Below are 21,231 nucleotides of genomic sequence, written 5' to 3'. Positions count from 1 at the left end.
TCTCATTCTTCAGAAAACAACAACAAGGCAACCAGATTCATCGTCTGAAAGAGAACCACCACAAGTAGAGAAAATACCAGATGTCAAAGAAGAAACACCGAAGGTTGCTGAACCAGACAGCAGTCCGAAAATTGACAAACCCAAACAAAAAGATGATGACAATTGTAAGTAGATAAAATACTATTTATTTAATAATTTGTCTGATGAATTTGGATAAAGATGCAACCAAAAAGGCACTAATAATAACAAGATTATTAATATTGTGTATAATCTTTCATATTTTTTGATATTGAAACCTAAAAGTTTGTCATTTTTACTCTTTTAGCTGCAGTAACTGATGAGACTCTCCATTGGGCGCCGAAAGATGAAGTTGCAGACCCAACCGTACATATGCCTAAAGATAATAGACCACAGGAAACCGATGCTATGGATGAATTTGATAAGGCATTTTGTAAGTACGCTATAAAGAATGGCTTTATGTGATGTTAAGACGATTTGTGCCTATTTTTTTATAAATTTAAGGTATAAATCTTACGAATCATTTTTCTCATTTCTTATATAGTCTTATGATCTGATGAACAAGGTCCATCAAGATCCCAAATCTTTAGCTGAACATTTACATAACTCTATCATCATTTGCTATTTTTATTTTGCAATCATATTGATTAGTCTTCATTTTCAATTCGTTAGATGTCTGTCACCGTGAAATTTTAAAAGAATTTAGTGACTCGAACTTCAACATTTTTTTACTAAGTTCTGTTTGACGAATTTGGTGAATCTCATACAATTGTTTTGTAATGCAGCTACTATTGCTACACCAGCCATAGGTAGGCGAACCTACTGTCCCCAAATCAACGCTCGTGGTCTTCATTGGAACTGGACTCTGGCTGGAACTTACGCAGTGCAACCTTGTCCTGGCGGCGCAACCGGCTTGGCGAGATGGAAGTAAGAATTTCAATTTTGTTTTACAGTGCAGCTACTGGTCAAGTTTCATGTATATAGCTTATAAATAATTCCTACACTTCTGATAAAAGAATTGTGTAAACGACAAAATTTGTCATCGTTAATTCACACTATGATATAGTGGTCTGTATGGCTGTTTCGCAACTGAAATAAAGCTTATTTTGTTATTTTTTTCTCGGTTCAATCAGTGAATGCTATTACAATGAATTACTTAATCACTTTTTAGATGTACTCTCACATCCCATTCGTACATTGAAGAAGAAAGACCAAGAAGACGCGGGAGTTCAGGACTCCAATCAGGAGAAAACTATCATGACCTTGGTCTAGATCAGCCGAACGAGAGACAAATGCAACTACTTAGAAGACTGGGCTCAGAAGCTTTACTAAAAGGTTAGAAATTGTATTTGTACTCTTTATTTATTCACTCATTGAAAATCCACATCATTAACAAAACAATCTAAAACCATTATTGACAAAAAGGTGCGTGTTGAAAAGGCTAGTAACGGTTCTTTGAAATTCCTAACATGTGTTAACATGAACTGAAATAAATTTAATTGTTTACTCTATTGTTTAATATTCTAATTTTACTTCTATAATAATATGGACAGATTATAAGGGTTGTAAATATTAAATTAACAGCCAAGGTCATTACGTTATTTGAGTTTGGTAGAAACTGTTGGCCTTGATAAGTTATTTTGGGTGCAAGTGAGACTTATATAAAACATTTTGTTATTATAGGTCGTGACGGCGATTCCCCTGAACATATGATCGACTACCGCGGCGCGGCTACTCTGCCCGATGCCCAAGCTAGCCATAACCTCATCTCCAATGGAGATATGATTTATTGTAAGTCATTAGAACTACAGTATCTCTTGGAATCAAACGATCCTTCAGTCTTTTCCCAAGACTACAAGTACTAGCTCAAACGTAATTACTGAAATTTTAAAGACTTTTAGTTGTGGGATTGATTACATTACTGAAACAATTTCTACCCTCCGCACGTAACACACTCACACCATTAACCTTTAATCTATTTAACATACTTTAATACTTCAGAGTAATATTATAACTGCACAAGTGTTTGAAGATGTTAGATATGTAACTGTTTTTATAAAATCACACTTCAACGGCATCATTTATTTCAATGATACAGATACGTGATGCCTCTAATACATTTACTTTTTATTTTGAGGCAATATTTTAGTTTATTTAAATACAATAGTTACTTTAAGAAATAACATACCATCTCAATAAATTATAAAGAATAATTTAATAAAGTTTCCAATTAAATTATAAAGTAATATTCTACTAATTTTCGGTAATTCGAATGAACTACTTACGCCATATTCATTTTATTATTTCTTTTAAATAAATTTATGAGCATTATTAACTGGATTTTCTGTTCTTAGCGGATTCGATACCAGAATGGCATGGCGCTACACCAGATCTCAGCGAATGCAGATCAGTTTGGCTGAACAGCTTAGAAGCCCGGGTCAGAGAAGGCGAATCACTTTTAAGCATTAGCAACGATTTAGCACAGGTAATTTGTCCAATCTCTTTCATACCTTGAGATATTATTTAAAATGCTTTCGACGTTTATTGAGATAGGATTTAATTAAAATTCGTTAACTAACCTTGCTTAGCAGTTATCGATTTAACGGGCCTTTGCAAACTAAGGCAAACTGTTTCTTTATTGTATTTTTATGAAATCGCAATTGCATAAAATAGGTTTTTTTAAATTAAATAATACCTGCATACTTCCGCTGCGATTTCCGGTACAGAAATGCTACTTCGTAGGATGCCGACGTCAATTGTCGTTCCAAACTAATTACAAATAAATCTTCTAGGTGACTTCATCAAAAACCCTTTACGGCGGCGACATGATGACCACAACCAGTATAATGAAGAAGCTCGCACAGCGTATGGCGAAAAACGTACAGACATTTCCAGATCCGCGACAAAAAGAGGCTATTGTTACTGATATGCTGCTTGGGGTTATTAAAACCGGTAAGTTCTCCTGCATATCCAGAAATTGATAGAACCAAAAATACACGTACCCATATTTTATGTTTAATCTTTTAACAAAATTTAAACTGACAAGGAACATAAGGAAATATAATACTGGAAGCCCTGTCTTATATTTTCTTATTGTTTATTGTTCTGTTACAATTTAGTTATTGCTCATCTGATTCTCGCAGAATCAATTCATTTAGTTTGGAAATATACTCCTGAAATCTGTAGCCTCTAAATTTTATTTTATTACTTTAGTTTTCGTTTGTAATATGTTAGTTCCAGATCAAATGGACCATCTATAACCAAATGTAGATACGACAAAAACAACACGATTCTGTGTATAATAAAACATTGGATTAATAATTAATATTATAGTTAAAAAAACCTTTGAATTTATAACAATTTTGGCTAGAAGAACAGAACTCTTTATCTAACTGACTGAAGAAAGACAGTGCTTTATAAGTAGCCAATTTAGTTCAGTTTATGATTTCTGTGCAATAATTATTAATGGTGAATCTATAAAATTGTAAAATGTAATACCAATTTTTCTCATTTCTCTCATTTTAGGCTCAAATCTGCTAGAGGAAAGCCAACGTGCGTCCTGGTCAGATCTTACCATAGACGCACAGAATAGAGTAGCAAGTGCTCTACTAACACAGCTCGAAGAAAACGCGTTTCTATTAGCAGACGCTGTAACCAAAGAGAAGACCATCTTGCAGATTGTGAAGAATATTTGTAAGTAGTATAAAGGATGAACAATTATTTCGTTTGCCGGCTAAAATGTTCAACTACGAGTAGATATCAATTTCTCTGGCCTTTTATTTGATATCCTCAAAAATTCATATGATTTTGAGGGTGAAGGATGAACCAGGAAGTGGCAGTGGCGTAAAGAGGATTTTTGACCAGGTTATGCATACAGAAAGAAGATGGCATAAAATGTGAAAATCCTTCTCCATTCCTACTATATGCAGAGATTTGTGCATGTATGAAGTGCATGCCACTGCTTAAGTCTCATAACTTATGTATTCCTGCAGGTCTTTCCGTAAGAGTTCTAGAAGTGAAGAATGTTGAAGACGAAACATTTCCATCGGCTATCGCTCATGAACAATGGAAAGCTTCTGAGGATACGATTACCATACCCAAAGCTGCTTTACTAGGTCAGTATTACACTTATAAATACACATATAAATCTAGATGATTATCCTAACCGAAATTTTGAACCATTTAAAGTGAAATAAAGATTTTAACTCCAAAATGTTATAGACACTAATTATTTGGCTACTCTAGATGATGCAGAAGTAAGGCTACCCTTGCATATCTAAAATTGTCTGTGATTAGGTACCTACTTATTATTTCATGTATTCTTTACGTTTTTGTGCACGATAAATTGTCACCTCTACTGTTAGATATTCTTTTTTGGTATATAAAACTATTACTTCAAGGTTTTTGGCAATAATAAATGTGACGAAGTTCATTCATATTCAAATCATTTATTTATTTGACGGCCGACTGGCGCAGTGGGCAGCGACCCTGCTTTCTGAGTCCAAGGCCGTGGGTTCGATTCCCACAACTGGAAAATGTTTGTGTGATGAGCATAAGTGTTTTTCAGTGTCTGGGTGTTTATATGTATTTTCTAAGTATTTATGTATATATAATTCATTAAAATATTCATCAGTCATCTTTAGTACCCATAACACAAGCTACGCTTACTTTGGGGCTAGGTGGCGATGTGTGTATTGTCGTAGTATATTTATTTTATTTTATTTATTTTTCAGAAAATCACCTGTCGTCAGTCGACCTAGTCAGGATAGTCTTCTTTGCTTTCGATCGTCTAGAAGAGATCCTTCCGCCTACATTCGGGAAGAGTCCACAATTCGCCGCCTACACTTCCGACCCAGCCTCTTCCACCAGCATAAACTCTGAAAGGGAAAAGAAGAACATCACAAGAATTCTAAACTCTAAGGTAAGCCTTAAGCATACTTAATTGCCTTTATCCTTATTTACTTACCTCTTTACGCTTAACACAAATCCTTCCTTTAAAATTCAAGAATTCCTTCTCTTTCTCTTTTACTGACTTTAATCATAATGCTTCCGTTTCCAGGTCATATCGGCAAGTTTAGGGAATGGTAGACACATCCAACTCTCACAAATGGTACGCCTCACTATGAAACATTTGAAAACTGAGAACGTCACTAACCCAGCCTGCGTCTTCTGGGATTACACTTTACAGTAAGTTAACCTAAAAAAGGTACTTATTTATTATTTCAGTGCTAATTTATGAAAAAAATTGATGGCACGTAATTTAAATCTTAAAACCTTAAAATCTGGTTTTATATGTTTGATTTCTAAATTTGTTAAATAAAACCGTTCTCAGATATTTTTTTATAGAGGGTATTGCTTTTGACATGTTCTCTCAAAATATAAACCTTCCACTATCGAGATATTGTTTTATTTTAATGGGATAGCTTCTGGAATAGTATCAATTTAAACATCATTTCCTAGATTATATGTGTCCTAAGTTCAAATTTAGTCAAATCAAAATCTTTGCTTTATAAGATAAACTTGGACACTGAGGTCTCTTACTCACTAGTTTTCAAAGCGATTTAATATCGGTGTCATCCGTATATGATGGGTATCCATTTGAACCTCAATATTATTTTTTGGACAAACATTGCTCGGTTAAAGATCATCTAAAGAATGAGAGAAATTTCTCTGTAAAGATTATTATAAGATTATTATTTCTTCTTTCACAGTGGCTGGTCCCACGAAGGTTGCCAAGTGGAATGGTCGAACCTAACGCACACAGGTTGCGCGTGCTCCCATCTCACTAATTTCGCGATACTGATGGACGTACACGGCGTAACCTTGAGCGCAACCCATCAGATGGCGTTGCGTTTGGTCACAGTTATTGGTTGCGCGATCTCCGCGGTTGCGCTACTGGCCGCCATTATTGTGTTCCAGTGTTTCAGGAACATGAAGGTGAGTTATAGAAATGATTATCCGAAGATTTGACACATTACAGAAGCCAAAGTTTAAATCCATCTATTTATTGAAGCATTGCTAAGATTATTTTCTTTGATTCCGGCTAACTTGAGTTTTAACTAACTGTCGAACAAATAATGACACGATTTGTTATTAATTCTTAGCTTTCTTTTTTTATATTGATTTCATCCACACCTGAGATCAACCATCAAATCATTATTCATTCAAATGTAAATTAAAGTTGAAATGCAATTTGGAAATGATTATCCGAAGTCATTTTATTTGTATACTTACGAGTACATAAACCGACATACTTCGGTTGGTTGCCCAGTACTCAGTAGCAACAACTGAAGTCTCTGATTACACAAATTCGTTGGTATAACTTTTGTGTAAATGTTTAGGGGTGGCTAAAGGGTGGATAATGAACAACGTCAATTCTGGACCGTTTGAGATTTGAAATAATCCTAATTAATTAGAATATCCTTAATCCGTAACCAATTGAGACATTAGAGGTTTAGAAATGACCTTGAGTCTACTGACCAAATATAGTCTGTCAAAACCTGTATTTGAAAACTGTTTGGTAGTAATGTTTTTTTTTCCTTTTCTAGTCGGATCGCGTATTAATTCACAAGAATCTGTGCGCGTGTCTGCTAGTCGCTGAGGTGGTGTTTTTATGTGGCATCGACCAAACACAGGACAGGATAATGTGCGGCATCATCGCTGGATTATTACACTATTTCTTCTTGGCAGCCTTCGCTTGGATGTTTCTAGAAGGTGAGTCTTAAAGCCAATTATATATCAGAATTATTTTCTGTTACTTTATGCCCAACGATTCAACTTATGATATTATTATACCAGAGAAGTTTGTATGTTTTAAAGCGACTATCTCGGAACTACCAGTCCCATCAGATTGTTCACGAAGTTTTGGAAAAATAAATCGGATCCTATTCGATATGTCACATTTATAAAATCTAAATCTTCATTGAAGAGTTGGAAAAGTAAATTCAATCTGCAATCTGTAGTTTTAAGATAAGAAAGCTTATTAATTACTATAGTCATCACAATGAAGATTATAAGAGCGGGAAAGTCAGACGACGAGGGTATGCATACAGCGGTAAAATTGCATACAATGGCATAAATCCTCCTCCTATAAGTGTTAAATATCAATTTTAGGGTAGGCAGTGCTTTTGTGCATGTTTGAAGTGCACCGCGACTCTTTCTGAACAAATGCGCCAGGAATCGTGAAAAATACCAGTTTCATGCTATTATCACTGTAGCATAAAACTGGTATTTTTCTGGTAGCTTAACAAAAAAATTTTTTTTTTTTTTTAATTTTTCTAAAATTTTTTTAGAAAAATTAAAAAAAAAAAAAATTTTTTTTAATTAATGGAATTTGTAGGAATGGTCTGGATGAACTTCCGCCTAGTAGTTTTTGCACGTACCCTGAATGTAATAACGTTTCAATTTGTTTTTGATTTGCTTCAGAAATAGGTTACAGTTTTTCTTGAACTTTTACTCTCATATTATAAGTGGTTTATTATTTACTTGCAGGTTTTCACCTGTACGCGATGTTAGTGGAGGTATTCGAGCCAGAGCGACCTAGGGCTCGATGGTACTGCGCGGGAGCTTACCTGGCCCCGGCACTCGTGGTACTGGCATCAGCCTCGTCGTTTCCGACGGGGTACGGAACACCGCACCAATGCTGGCTGACAACGGAGAGGTGGTTTATTCTAAGCTTCGTTGTGCCAGCCGGTTTGGTTCTACTGGTAAGTTAAAATTCAATATTAATTGATTTCAAGTATATAAGGGAAGCGGTGTATAGCCCAGTGAGTAGGACTTCGACTTCACTTCGGGGGGCCGAGTACGAATCCCAGCACGCACCTCTAACTTTTTTAAGTTAATGTATTTAAGCATTTAAAATATTAGAATAGAATAGAATAGAAAAACTTTATTGCAACACAACAAAAAAAGGAAAATACAAGGAAAACAGTAATAGTACTTAGTGCTAGGGTGCAAAGGCGGCCTTATCACTAAAAGTTTATTAGATGCTTCAACGGCGACGGAAAACATCGTGAGGAAACTTGCATGCCTGAGAGTTCTCCATAACGTTCTCAAAGGTGTGTGGAGACCACCAAACCGCACTTGGCCAGCGTGGTGGACTACGGACTTAACCCTTTCTCATTGTGGGAGGAGACTTGTGCCCTGTAGTGGGCCGGAAATGGGTTGATATGATGTTGGTCATAATTATGAAAGCCTACTTTATAAGCACTTTTGAAACGTCACTTTACTAATTTCCGTTATACGTTTTAAGTAAGTTATGAAATTTTTTATACTCGTTTGTCTAGTGGTTAGCGTGTTCGATTACGGATCAAGAGTTAGGTTAGGTTAGGTTGCCAGGTTCAGTTGCCAGCTCAGGCTCATAACTGTGAGGTAATGGGTTTATCTTTCAGAAAATTTCAGTAACAGCCCGGAGTTAGGAAAATGATATGACGGCCGATTGGCGCAGTTTGTAGCGACCCTGCTTTCTGAGCCCAAGGTCGTGGGTTCGATTCCCACTACTGGAATATTTTTGTGAGCATGAATGTTTTTCAGTGTCTGGGTGTTTATATGTATATTCTAAATATAAAAATATTCATCAGGCTACCCATACCACAAGCTACGCTTACTTTGGGGCTAGATGGCGATGTGTGTATTGTCCTATTAAAATTTATTTATTTATTTATTGTGTCTAACCACGTGCCTTGGAGTCCGGAGAACCGTCGGTTCCGATCACTACCAATAATAAAAAATGCGCCTTTTGATAGCCGTTCTATGATGGAATAAAGCAAAAAAAATATATGTGATAATAATTGTTAAAGCCCACCATCCGCTTTGGAGCAGCTTGTTGGGTCTTTACTCTAAAACCCTCTGTCCTATTATACAGAAGCCTAATAGGCTAATGATGACGATAGTGTGGTATTTTATAAATACATAAAATATTACATACTAGCTGAGACCCCCTTCGTTCGCGTGTATTAAAGTGTTTTATTCCCACTTATTTCCCGGGATAAAAGGTAGCCTATGTTCCTTTCCATGACAAAGGCTACATACATGCAAAATCTCATCTAAATCCGTTCAGCCGTTTTTGCGTGATTGAGTAACAAACATCCACACTTTAATTAAAGTAGGATAGTAGGATTATTAAACGTAACTTACTATGTCTTGAAGCATAACACAACACATCTTCTAAAATTAGCTACTCACAACACATCTGATAGAACTGGAATTATGTAAAAAAAATTCATAGATGTTTGTGTTATATCGTTTATGTAACTTGTTTTTTTTAATATTCCAGGCCAATTGGTTATGCTTGATCTTCGTGAGCTATTTGATGTGTCGCCATTCTACGGTCTCCATCAAAGCCAAAGAAAACTCCAAATTATATAAAATAAAGTGAGTAATTACACAATGTTTCAAGCAATTAATATATCACTTGCTTCAGCGGTGAAGGAAAATATCGTGATGAAACCTGCATGCTGGAGAGTTCGCCATAATGTTCTCAAAGGTGTCTGGAGTCCACCAATCCGCACTAGGCCAGCGTGGTGGACTGTATCCTAAATGAAATGCTGTGTTCAGGTCTGAAAGGCGTTTTTGCCGTTGTAATTACAGCCACTTGAGGCTTACCACCTACGCCTCAGGTTAGTGGTCACAGAGCCGCACTTCGAAGCCCAGAGAGTAGCAGGTTCAAATCCAGTCGGTTTCGTAATTTATATATGCACTTTGGAATTTATAATATTTATATTTCCAAGTGTATGTGTAGTAGAAATTATAAAATTATTAAAAAGCAATGTGTCATCTACTATGTGAAAATTGTCTGATTGTAATATGGACCTTTGAATAGTACATCGAAGCTACAATGTTTCCTACTAGATGTCGCTACAGTCGCTATAAGCCTGACACAAAAAGGCATATACCAATTTAGGCATCGGCGGTATGAGAGCTGTAGCTTATTGGTCAAAACGCTCAGGCCGCGATTGCCAGAGTGTCGCAGGTTCAAATCCAAAATTTATAAAATTGACTTTCCTCCAAGTGTGGTAAAAACACTAATAAAAATTTTAAAATTGTATAAATTTTTACTTTTAATTTGTTATGTTTATGTGGTGTACAATAAAAGTGTATTCATTCATTCATTCATTCATTCATTCATTCAAAATTAAAATTAAATCGGTTTTAACGCGACCTTGCACAGAAACGCTAAATCGTTTAGACGTACGCCTTTGTAACTAGCCTGTTCCCCCGACGTCTACCAAACGAGAGGGACATGACGTGGTAGCTTTTAGGGGTAAAAAATATAAAAAAAGTGGTGGTAACTACCCTCGATCAATTCCACCAGTCGAAACTTGCAATGACATGGATGCTTTGATTTTCAGAGTATGGCTGAACAGTTCGGTGGTACTGGCAGTCCTTCTGGGGCTGACGTGGACTTTCGGCTTGTTGTACCTGAACGAGCAGAGTGTGGGCGTTGCGTACACCTTCACGATACTGAACTCGCTGCAAGGGCTGTTCATATTCATCTTCTACTGCTTGCAGAATGAAATTGTAAGTACCTTTATAACTCGGGCAGCGACCCTGCTTTCTGAGTCCAAGGCCGTAGGTTCGATTCTCACTACTGGATTTGTATGTGTGATGGATGAGCATGAATTTTTTTCAGTGCCTGAGTGTTTATATGTATATTCTAAGTATTTATGGACGTTTTAGATTTTATTTTGTTTTAATTAGTTTATTTTAGGTTATATTTATAAAACAATTATTTTTAGGAATTAAAAAAAAATTAAGTATTTATGTATATTATTCATAAAAATATTCATCAGTCATCTTCGTACCCATAACACAAGCTACGCTTAATTTGGGGCTAGATTGCGATGTGTGAAGTAGTATATTTATTATTTATTTATATGTGACTATGTCGCTCTGTTTATGTACAGATATTTATTCTCTTATCTCATATATGTTCTAAATAATTTATAAATCAGTTTGGTTCTCATCTAACAAGAAACGCTAATAACCTAATAAAATCTTCTATACTTAAATAACTATCTGGTAAACTTATTCAAAGTCGTTAATTCCAAACACATTCCAACACAACGTGTATCAATAAATATCACATAATGTGACTAAGCTATTTAAATAGAAAGAAGAACATAAAACAAAGTAAGCTTTATTTTTTTTATTTTTTTTTATTTGACGGTGGATTGGCGCATTGGGCAGCGACCCTGCATTCTAAATCCAAGGTCGTGGGTTCGATTCCCTGTCCTGGAAAATGTATGTGAGATGAACATGAATAATTTTCAGTGTCTGGGTGTTTATGATAAGTATGTATGTATATTATTCATGAAAATATTTATCAGTCATCTTAGTGCCCATAACACAAGCTACGCTTACTTATTTATTTATTTATTTGCCTTCATTTAAAAGACCAAAGTCACTGCTCAAGGTGATTATTCTTATAATTCTTTCCAATTCCCAGTTCCAGAAAGAATGCGCCCGTCTCTGTCGCCGCCATCCGTGGCTATCTTGCTGTCTCACTCTAACGGGCACCCCGCCAACTCAGTCGTCAAACCACGTCGACACCCGACAGGGTTCAGTCAAAAGCAGACGCTACCATCAAAGCACGGCTGATAATGAAGATGTTGTTGATCCGAGAGACGTCACGGTATGTACGCTTGTATTAACAATGGAACTGTAACTATAGGTAATATCGTACTCAAGTAGATGCTTATAATATATTAAATAATCCTCAGACAGGCCGTCGATATGCTGATTTTAACTATGTCGTATTTAGCTGTAACCCTATATTATATTCTATAAACGAATACCTCAACACGTTTGCTGATAATTATTTAGTCGCAAATGTTGGTCACCTAATTTAATATCAATCAAATAGTTCTCAAAGGTTTTGCTGATAAGGATTTAGTCATAAATAACTATTACCTAACATTATATAGAATAGAATTGATTAGAATAGAATTTGTTTATTTACCAGAACAACACAAACAGACTTACATACGGTGTAACTTAAAATTTTTGTACTTAATTATTAATAGCTTAAGTCTATGATGTGTCGTGCCAATAAAAAGGTTCTGACTCAGCTTAATGTTCTGGATACTAATGTTCCCACAACGCTGGTATTCTGTCAGTACCTATTTAGTTGAGGGAAGTCCAGTTATGTATGTGTATATATATATACAAATCACATATAAAAACAAAAAAAAAAAATATAAACTTTATAAAAGAAAGTCAAATCAGTCAAATTACCTACAGATAGTCTTTTGACAGGTTGATCAAAGGATAGTATTATTTGCCTGTAACCTTATGCCGATAAAAAACCCCACAGACTGGCTTTCGATAGTCTAATAATATTTTTTGAATGTTTGGCTGTAAGTTTAAGATTAGGTTTTGCTGATAATGATTTAGTCTCAAATGATGGTAACCTGATTCTATATAAATCAAAGACCCCCTAAAGACTAAGTTTTGCTGATAATGATTTAGTCTCGAATGCTGATATTATAAAACAACGCAGAGATAGTATTTTTTAGTTTTATTTTAATAAAGCCATATTGGCTGTAACCTTAAATCAATCATAAAATAGGCATTATAAATTAATTTGCCTTAAGACTGAGACTGAAATTGGACGTATTTTAGATTTTGTTGTGATAGCCTAGTGGCTAAGGCTTCGGCTTTCCTTTCGTAGAGACCAAGTTCGAGCCTTGCCACGCACCACTAACTTTTCTGAGTTATGTGCGTTTTAAATTTAAGCAATTTAAGTATCACTTGCTTCGAACAGTGTAGGAAAACATCGTGTGGAAACCTGCATGCCTGAGAGTTCTCAAAGGGCGTGTGAAGTCTACAAATCCGAACTTGGCCAGCGTGGTAGACTACGGGCTACACCCTTCTCATTCTGAGAGAAGACCCGGGCCCAATAGTGGGCCGGTAATGAGTTGATGATGATGATGATGAAATTTTACCAGCTATAAAAAAAGTATTTGGTAGATGATCGATTTTGCCAAGTTTCTACTCCTAGGATGTCAGAGAGTAAAATTAAAACTCTTGCCGTGTATACACCACCAAAATAATGTTTTAGGAACACATCATTGCATATCCCACTTCTGCTGATATGACGATCCTTAGTGTATTAACATGGTGATTGGTGATAGAAACCAATTTATTTTTAATTTAGCCACACCACACCTTATTTAAGTCTACGCTTTTATATAATACGAGAAGTTATTTAATAATTAGCGAAGTTATTAAACTCACGAATTATATTACAACAGAATTCGGCAAGCACATCGGTGTCAGCGTCGACGACAAACAACCTCGTGATCAACAATCTTAATGTTGTTGTCAACAACAACAATCACAACAACAACAATGTTATCAACAACGCCTCTGTGGCCTCTCTTGCCGCTGCCGCGGCCGCTCATAGCTACCACACCCATAGAAATCGCAGAAATTCTCAGGATAACCAAAATTTCGGGCCCCCAACCAATTTTGGTCCAACTCTCAATGCGACAGCATCTAATTTCACCCATAACATCCCCGAAAGAGAACCCCCTGCCCCTATGACACATTTACGGAACCCCCTAAACGCTGGCAGCGGAAGATACCCCCAAGGCTACAGACAGAATGTCCAACAAGGTTCGTACGCATTTTTATAGAGATAGGATTTTTCAAAATTACAATCTAAAATTTATTAAAAAAAAGAAAAACCACCAAAAACACCACTTTGGCTTTCAAATTATGACTAAAAATACAAGACAGCTCAATTCTTATTTAATGTTTGTGTTTTAACTTTTAACCACTTACTTTGTTTTTCATTGTGTTTATTTTTTTAATAATGTATGACATTCACTAACAATTTATGACAAGTCTGTATGAATTTCGTGAGCACGACGAGTATGGTAAGTAAGTATTTTTTTATTTTCTCGTTAATAACCAAAAAACTAACGCTTTTAATTTTATTCTCTAAGACTAAAAACTAAACTTAACATTTAGTGGTGTGGTGGTTTTAGAAATGTAGCACTGTATCCGCTAAATTGGTTAAATATTTTAATATTAAAAAATATAACATTATTAAAATATTATTCCATTTGGCTGGATATTTTATACATATAAAGAAATCCTATCTCTATAATAGTACGTAATGCGTATGACCACAATTCTATCATTTCTTTAAATACATTTAAATTCTGCTATTTCCTTACAGAAATTCTTAAATAACTTCTCGATATGGCTGTTTGGTATAAGATAAGAAATATTTAATTAAGTAGTATCAGTATATTGTAGTTTATATTATTATGTGTATATTATGTATTTAAATCTTTATATGCAATCTTTCTAACCATACAAACAGAGCTACAGTTTACAACCCGAGGTGTCACGATGGAATATCCGACCGACTGCGCCAATTTATGTACCGAACGAAGACGTAAGGATCGCACGAGCTCCCACCCCACAGAACATACCGCATAGCTCATCTCACTCCCACAGCATTGCTTCAATGCATAGCTACAGGAATAATATTGAAGTGCCGAGCGATTACCAGAACCTACGATCACGGTCGCCATCTTGTTATTCGAACAAAATGGCGGCGTCGATTGGCACGAACGACTGGGCGCTAGTCGCGAATACGAGCGGCAATGTATGGAAGGTGAGGGGATGGCGACTAATAGAGTGATGTTTTCGATTAGTTTTCACACGCTTTAGTAAGATCTTGGAGTTATTTTATTTTATGTTATTTATTCATTAAATGGACAACCAACAGTTGTTGTAAGGATTTCACAGTAACTGGCAGAAGCGAGCAAAAATGCAGCGAACTATACAAAATAGTTTAGTTTACTTTACATGCAACAGTTTGTCTACTAGGTTGCGACATACACTATTCATATTACCATCAAATAAGTCAATGTCAGGGGCGTTTTAAACATAATTAAGAGGGCAAGAAACACGTATAATGAAATAGTTAAATCGGTTCTTAGTTATGATTTAAGGTATGTGTAGAATCTTTTTATGACTAGGTAACCATGAGGGTACTATAAAACTAACTTATTAGACAGATGTAACGTTGCGCCAAAGGTATATAATTAAGATTCTCATTAAGAAACGTGGAATAACGTCAATAAGAGGTCTCCTTTATAAACTTGGAATAATATAAAAAAAGTTAAGCAGTGTTTTTTCACGATCTGAAATTTGAAAGCCACTGTCAGCTCAAGTGTGACGTAATACTCTATAACTATTCCGGCGTTGTGCCACCTTTATTAATAAGACGTTTGGCGTTTATTTTTCAATAGGATTTCTGACAGTCAGCATTATTTGCTAAAATAGTGCCAGTTTTGTGATACATAAATATCGTAAATAAATTGGCAAGTCTAAAAATAGACAGTGTTGTTTTTTTCAAGGACATCAAGGTATTGTGGATAGGATAACAGTACTTTTAGAAGCTTCAACAACACTTCTTTCAATTTCGTTAAGTTTAGAGATTTCTACAAAAGAATTGATCCGCAACAACTCGACAAATATGAACGATCTGAATAACAATGCTGTAAAATCAATACAACACGGAACTTTTTGCACGTTTCGTTTCTATAACGGAGCATTTTGAGATGTTCACTTTACGACGCACTGATGAAAAGTTTATAAAAGTTAAACTAAGGCCTTAAATCATTAAAGATTTGTAAGCCCATTGAATAATAGCTGTCAGTGAAGAAGTAAACAAGACTGAAACATAATAAAGCTTGCCGTTTATAAATATTTGGTCAGTAATGCATGAATAATGCATTACTTTATTTTTTTTATATACTTATTAACTTTATGAATTTAAACATAAAGTTATCAACAAACTATGTGATTTATTTTTTGCGAAACTTTAGTATTTAAATCCATTTCACGTTAATGTCAAATTAAATATAGATTATTAAATAATCGAAACACCAATTCGTTACGGAAAACTTGAGTTATCGGTAATTCTGACATCACACGTAACGGTGAAACGGTAGTTACGGTTTCAGTCGTAGTAGAGTTTTTTGTTACAGACCATGTCCGTGCAAGTACGACAGCCATGTTTATTTTGGCTGTCACGCAGCGATGCCGTGTTCTGTTCTAATAGGTGCCAGTGTAATTACAGACACATGGGTCCCAACACCAACTTGGTTATTCACTTACCATCAGTTTGCCACCTACTTGGTCCGTCAATCCTTACCCTTCCTAATATTATAAATTCGAAAGAGTTTTTTGTTTGTTTCCCTTTACGCCCTATTTAAGCAATGATTCAACGCGATTTTTGGCATAGAGTTAGTTGAAAGGAAGGGGAGTATCATAGGCTGCTTTTTAAATAAATGGTCTGCAAGGGATTTAAAAAAAAAGGGATTCGAAATAAACGCGGACAAATAACGTCGGCAACAGTTCGTTATTATTATTATCAAACTTAAACTTTGATATATTAAAATTGGTAGCTTCCAAGAGACCTTACTTCAGTGTACGCTAACCGCATGTGATCTAATATAGTGTTTGCATGTTTCACTTGATACGCACATAAATAGCCCATCCCACCTCCTTCTGATTTTAACTCTCATCACATTTTCCATGTTCGTTTTTAGGAAAATCTTCTTTTGTGTCTTACTTTTTGGATATCACATACATTTATGATCTTATACAAATTTAAATATTAGCTATAAATGACAATTTTTGTTTCTTCACTAAAGGATACTTGCCTGAAAAAAAATTTCTATATAAAACTGTCAACATTTTGAATTTATTACTCAGCATCAGATATTTCATTGTTTTTTTTTATACTTCATACTGATTTTTTAAGTGTTAGCTAATTTTAGTTTCTCAAATTTCACAGAGAAAATATGTCAAATTTGATAGAATTCCTAAACAATAATTGTCAAAACGTCACTTATTAAATTCCTCAGATGAAAATTATTAAACAATCGTCTAAAAAGAAGAGACCCTTTATAGTCTTAACTTCATGATTAAATATGATTTACCTTCAATAAACCCATACATTATTTTTAAAGCTTTATTTCACAACGTTTTTTTATTTTTACAGCTGTTACTTTTAAAGCATTTGATGTTCCACAAATATAAAAAAAAACAAGTATTTCTTGTGCTACTTTAGTGCTAATGTCCGTCATCGTCGTAAACGTCAAATCTCGTAATCGTTATAATAGTAGATGGAATATTTTATATACTTATAAATAGGTAATTAATTTAGTAATTGTCTATGGTTTAGCCTCTTACATGTTTCACTACATACCTTTGTTACTATAAAGAATAGTAAATAAAATAAAATTAAGCTATGAAGAAGTCTTTATAAATCTGCAAAAAATTGAGCTGTCTTTAGTTCTAGTATAAGGCAAAAAAAAATATTGACTGTCACAATTTACCATAAATCTCACCTAACACATTTTTTTCCGCAGAACACTTCTTCTAAGCATCACCCAGGGAATACCGCAACGCTTCCCCACCACGATACGCTGTCTCGTCAAATGGCTCAGCAAAGTCACATTCACAGTCCTTACCCCGAGTGTGACGGTCAACTCGCCCCCGGCTCCCCGCGCCACGTCATCAAAGATGAAGAGAGCCCTCTTCACTACCCTCAAGGTCATCAAACCACCAGAAGCTACAATCACGACTTCAGGAACCCACACGTGTACATGTCCCAGCACTCCCCTGGCAGTCAGGAAATGATATTCCGGAAGCATTACAAAGACGAGAATCGGCGCAAACACCATCACCACCATGGCAGCCAGAACGTTAATCACACGTACTCGGAAATCGCCTCCCAACAGGGAAGGTTATACAGGCGAGGTTCGGAGGAGTTTCGCGTGATCCAAGACGACCCAGTTTATGAGGAAATCGAGAGGAATGAGACCCTGATGTCGGATATATCTGACGATAATTCTGGTCCTGATAACTGCAGGCAGAATCCCGGACACCACGGCTCGTCAAGCTCCAAGTTTTTTGGTGATCATCGGCCCCTGATTTCTTATAGTCCGGGGGAAAGACATCACCATGAGCAGGATCATTATGGGAAATATGGTAAATGGGACACTTTGGAACGGACTTATGACCCGAGGCACGCTTACGAGAGCGGCAGATTGATGCATCCATACCATCAGCCACAAGAGAACAACATGAGGGCATTGGCAGCCGTTCTCAACGGAGAAAACAATGTGGTATGTCACTTGGAACCGCACAACTCTTATGACGTCTACCAGCCACAGGCTGGCAATCCCAGAACTGTATCGCAACCCAGTTTCTAAACTAACCCGATGATTTCCGATCGGTTCATGTTTAACGAGTGATAGTGATTTCGAACGTTTAATGACATTGGAGATATTGTACAGATATAGCGAATGAATTTTTCTATGAACGTAGACATAGAAGTTTTAGTGTCACAATTGAGTGATAGCGTTTATGTAGATCCTTGCCATAACGTGGACTTTAAATTACATATATTATATTTATAGACGGTTAGATGTAAACGTAAGTTTAAATCACTTTTTCCACTGTGATCCTATTTAAATATTTCGGCTCAACTTCAGTGTCGCGACCACGTTTCGTTTGTATCGCTGTCGAGCGATTTTGTATATATTTAGCGTTTAGAAATAGATTTGTATAACTTCCTGTGTGACCTTACTATTTCTACTATCGGAGGATATCATTCGGAAACATGGCATTTTTCAGTAGTGCATTTTATTATTAGGTTTGAAAATCTGTGATGTTTCATTTTTAAGTTTTAAGTTTCTTTTACGCCTTTGACAAATTCACTGCCATTTCAACATGGGTGATTTGTATTGCGTCACAAAAAAATATTTCAAAGAGAGTTGAGATGATCTTTAGTGGCTTATCATTAACCACTTTTTGTTTCATATCTCTTCATAGCTATCGCAATTTTAAACAACTCTCCAAAAGGACAGAATCCACGTGTAACATTTTTGGACCAAAACTGAAAATATGGGCTGAGAATGAAATGTGTATTTTGTTAAAACTAGCTCTCCTAAACATTTTTTTTTATTACAACAAAGATTCTGATGACTTATTTTCCACTTATCCTTATAAACAACTATATGATACCTTCCTTTTGTGAGGAAATGGCGGATATGTTTCTTAAAAGATAATACTGCATCTTTCTACCATGATCAAAAAAACGAAAAATACTTTAAATAAAAAACAAATTAAAACATTTCATTTGGTAGACAAAATATCGATTTTAGAACTTAAATAAAACAAAGGTTAACAGTTCAACAGATACAGTGTAATAAATACGAATGTTTGACAAGTTCTAACGAAATAAAGCAAAATTTAGTTTTGGACTTAGTTCAGATTTGGACCAAAATGGTTTATGTCCTTCTAATTAATTGTGACGTAATAAAAGACAACCCAAGTGCTAACTTTTTATAATTGTTTATATTAACCGATACCGTGCGGTGGCTTTGTGGCTCTTTTTCATGGAACTCTGTATTCCATCCAACCTATTATAGACTGACACCACTCGATGTTGTGCACGTATCCTGTACATTAGAACTTAGTGTTAAAATAATTAAAAGTAATTGTTTCAATTAAGGTAAAACGTTTCGGGTCTGTTATTTTCAAATTCAAAGCTTTCGGAACGATTGAATTATTAGCAGTGAAATCCGTTGCATTATCATCACGTCTCACCATCATGTCGATTGGTAGTAAAAGCTCTCGCTTTTTGTGACAGAGTTCGAAAAGGAAAGTTGTACCGCCATGCTTATTTCTCTATCTTTACTATGAAAAAGTATCTAAAGTAGTGTTGTTCTTCTCATAATGTCTTATGTAGTAAAGGATAGCACTATTTTGAGACTTAACAATTTACTTACTTTAGAGATTCGTGTGCTACATTATTAGCCAATAATGCTTTTAAGAAACGACGTGTATAGTCCATAATTTTTGAGAGACTCCATACAGATTTCATTTAGATTTTTGTGAGGAGAAACTATTGAGTGAAGCATGCATAAAAGAAATGCAATAGATTTTGCTGCTAAAAATGAGCGTGTATTAATTTTAGTAACATGCTGAACAGAATTTACTTGTGACGATTTATCTTAACATTATGTTTTTATGCCATGACTTGTTTTATATGAGAAATAAAATAAGGAATTGTTTTAATTAGAATTGATACAGGTACAATAATAGAAATGAACACGGATTTCTTGTATATTTTGGATCGATTAAGCAATATATATTAGACTGAAGTGTTTTACGAAATGTTGGCATGTACTCTTAAACACTATAATTTATAAAACATTTTTAAACCGCCAACATTTTGTAAATACTTTTTTAAGAGGAAATATTGATGAAAAATATAATATTATTAGTCTGAGGGCTAGTGGAGGATTTGTTAAAAGGATTTTAACATCGATCCAAATTTTCCATAAAATGATCGTCGTACATACCCAATCAATTAGTTTCCGTAGAATCAATAGAAACTTAAATGGTTAATGATTTAGAGTTTAAATCATTTCCTTTAAGCTACTAGCATTAAACGTAAATACGCAGTATATAAATTTTAGACATGGAAAAGGACAGAATATAGATTTTGTTGATCTATCTGCAAAACAGCACCAGTAATAACTAACCGTATGCGAACACTATCGGTTTTTAATACACTGATGATCCGAACATTATGGGTTAACTTTAATAAATAACCCCATACAAAAAACTGTCTGACGGTCGACTATTAAATATTTAGTCTTACCTAGTTTTATGGCCAACATATGAAGTAACAAACACGCCCTTTCTGGCTTTATCTGACAGCCATTTTAAACTATTGTGCACTGTAGAGGTATTTTCGTGTTTAAAGTGTAATTAATGTTTCTTAGTCGGCCCACAGCCGCACTTTAAAATAGCTTTTAAAAACTGTTTTGTAAGGTTTGTTTTTCAGCTAAATCTTTACAATGAAAATCTAGTATGTCAAGTGAAAAAGCTTCTGGGTTTGCTCCAATATACATATTCATAATATGTTTATATAAAGTTTGGATCGTTATAAACTACCTTGCACAAATCAATCGCCAGCTCTTGGCCTACGCGTGGGAATGTTTATTTTTTGTAATTGGGTGTACTAGTCCAACTTCTCTCCCACTTGTCTTACTAAATGTAATTTGTATATGACTGTGTATTTCTGTTATAGCGGGTGTTTCGTTTACTTGGGACAGTATATGTAAATTTTAAACTAACCGAGATAAAAGAAAGCTCTATATGATACTA

At 35.1% G+C, this 21,231-nt stretch overlaps 1 protein-coding gene across 6 annotated transcripts in view; it reads left to right on the top strand.

The window, feature by feature from the left end:
* The window catches only part of LOC120634447 (latrophilin Cirl), a 200,561-nt gene extending 181,448 nt beyond the window's left edge, over nucleotides 1-19,113 (top strand). Inside the window, exons 5-23 of one of the 6 annotated variants that reach the window (XM_039905016.1) lie at nucleotides 14-164; nucleotides 326-451; nucleotides 804-945; nucleotides 1,190-1,353; nucleotides 1,702-1,809; nucleotides 2,373-2,503; nucleotides 2,811-2,970; nucleotides 3,544-3,711; nucleotides 4,011-4,133; nucleotides 4,752-4,939; nucleotides 5,078-5,205; nucleotides 5,730-5,955; nucleotides 6,567-6,732; nucleotides 7,510-7,724; nucleotides 9,293-9,390; nucleotides 10,368-10,536; nucleotides 11,465-11,650; nucleotides 14,351-14,647; nucleotides 17,418-19,113. In XM_039905016.1, the coding sequence (XP_039760950.1) occupies nucleotides 14-164; nucleotides 326-451; nucleotides 804-945; nucleotides 1,190-1,353; nucleotides 1,702-1,809; nucleotides 2,373-2,503; nucleotides 2,811-2,970; nucleotides 3,544-3,711; nucleotides 4,011-4,133; nucleotides 4,752-4,939; nucleotides 5,078-5,205; nucleotides 5,730-5,955; nucleotides 6,567-6,732; nucleotides 7,510-7,724; nucleotides 9,293-9,390; nucleotides 10,368-10,536; nucleotides 11,465-11,650; nucleotides 14,351-14,647; nucleotides 17,418-18,263 (3,792 nt within the window). In that variant the 3' untranslated portion in view covers nucleotides 18,264-19,113. Of the gene's footprint in view, nucleotides 1-13; nucleotides 165-325; nucleotides 452-803; nucleotides 946-1,189; nucleotides 1,354-1,701; nucleotides 1,810-2,372; nucleotides 2,504-2,810; nucleotides 2,971-3,543; nucleotides 3,712-4,010; nucleotides 4,134-4,751; nucleotides 4,940-5,077; nucleotides 5,206-5,729; nucleotides 5,956-6,566; nucleotides 6,733-7,509; nucleotides 7,725-9,292; nucleotides 9,391-10,367; nucleotides 10,537-11,464; nucleotides 11,651-13,271; nucleotides 13,636-14,350; nucleotides 14,648-17,417 lie in introns of all 6 variants that reach the window. The other 5 variants (XM_039905015.1, XM_039905018.1, XM_039905020.1 and 2 more) reach the window with 5 other exon arrangements.
* The last annotated feature ends 2,118 nt before the right edge of the window (nucleotides 19,114-21,231 follow it).

Source organism: Pararge aegeria, chromosome 24, assembly GCF_905163445.1.
Source record: "Pararge aegeria chromosome 24, ilParAegt1.1, whole genome shotgun sequence".
NCBI lineage: Eukaryota > Metazoa > Arthropoda > Insecta > Lepidoptera > Nymphalidae > Pararge > Pararge aegeria.
The sequence above is the reverse complement of the archived record's forward strand: the minus strand, read 5'-3'. Positions and strand labels throughout refer to the sequence as shown.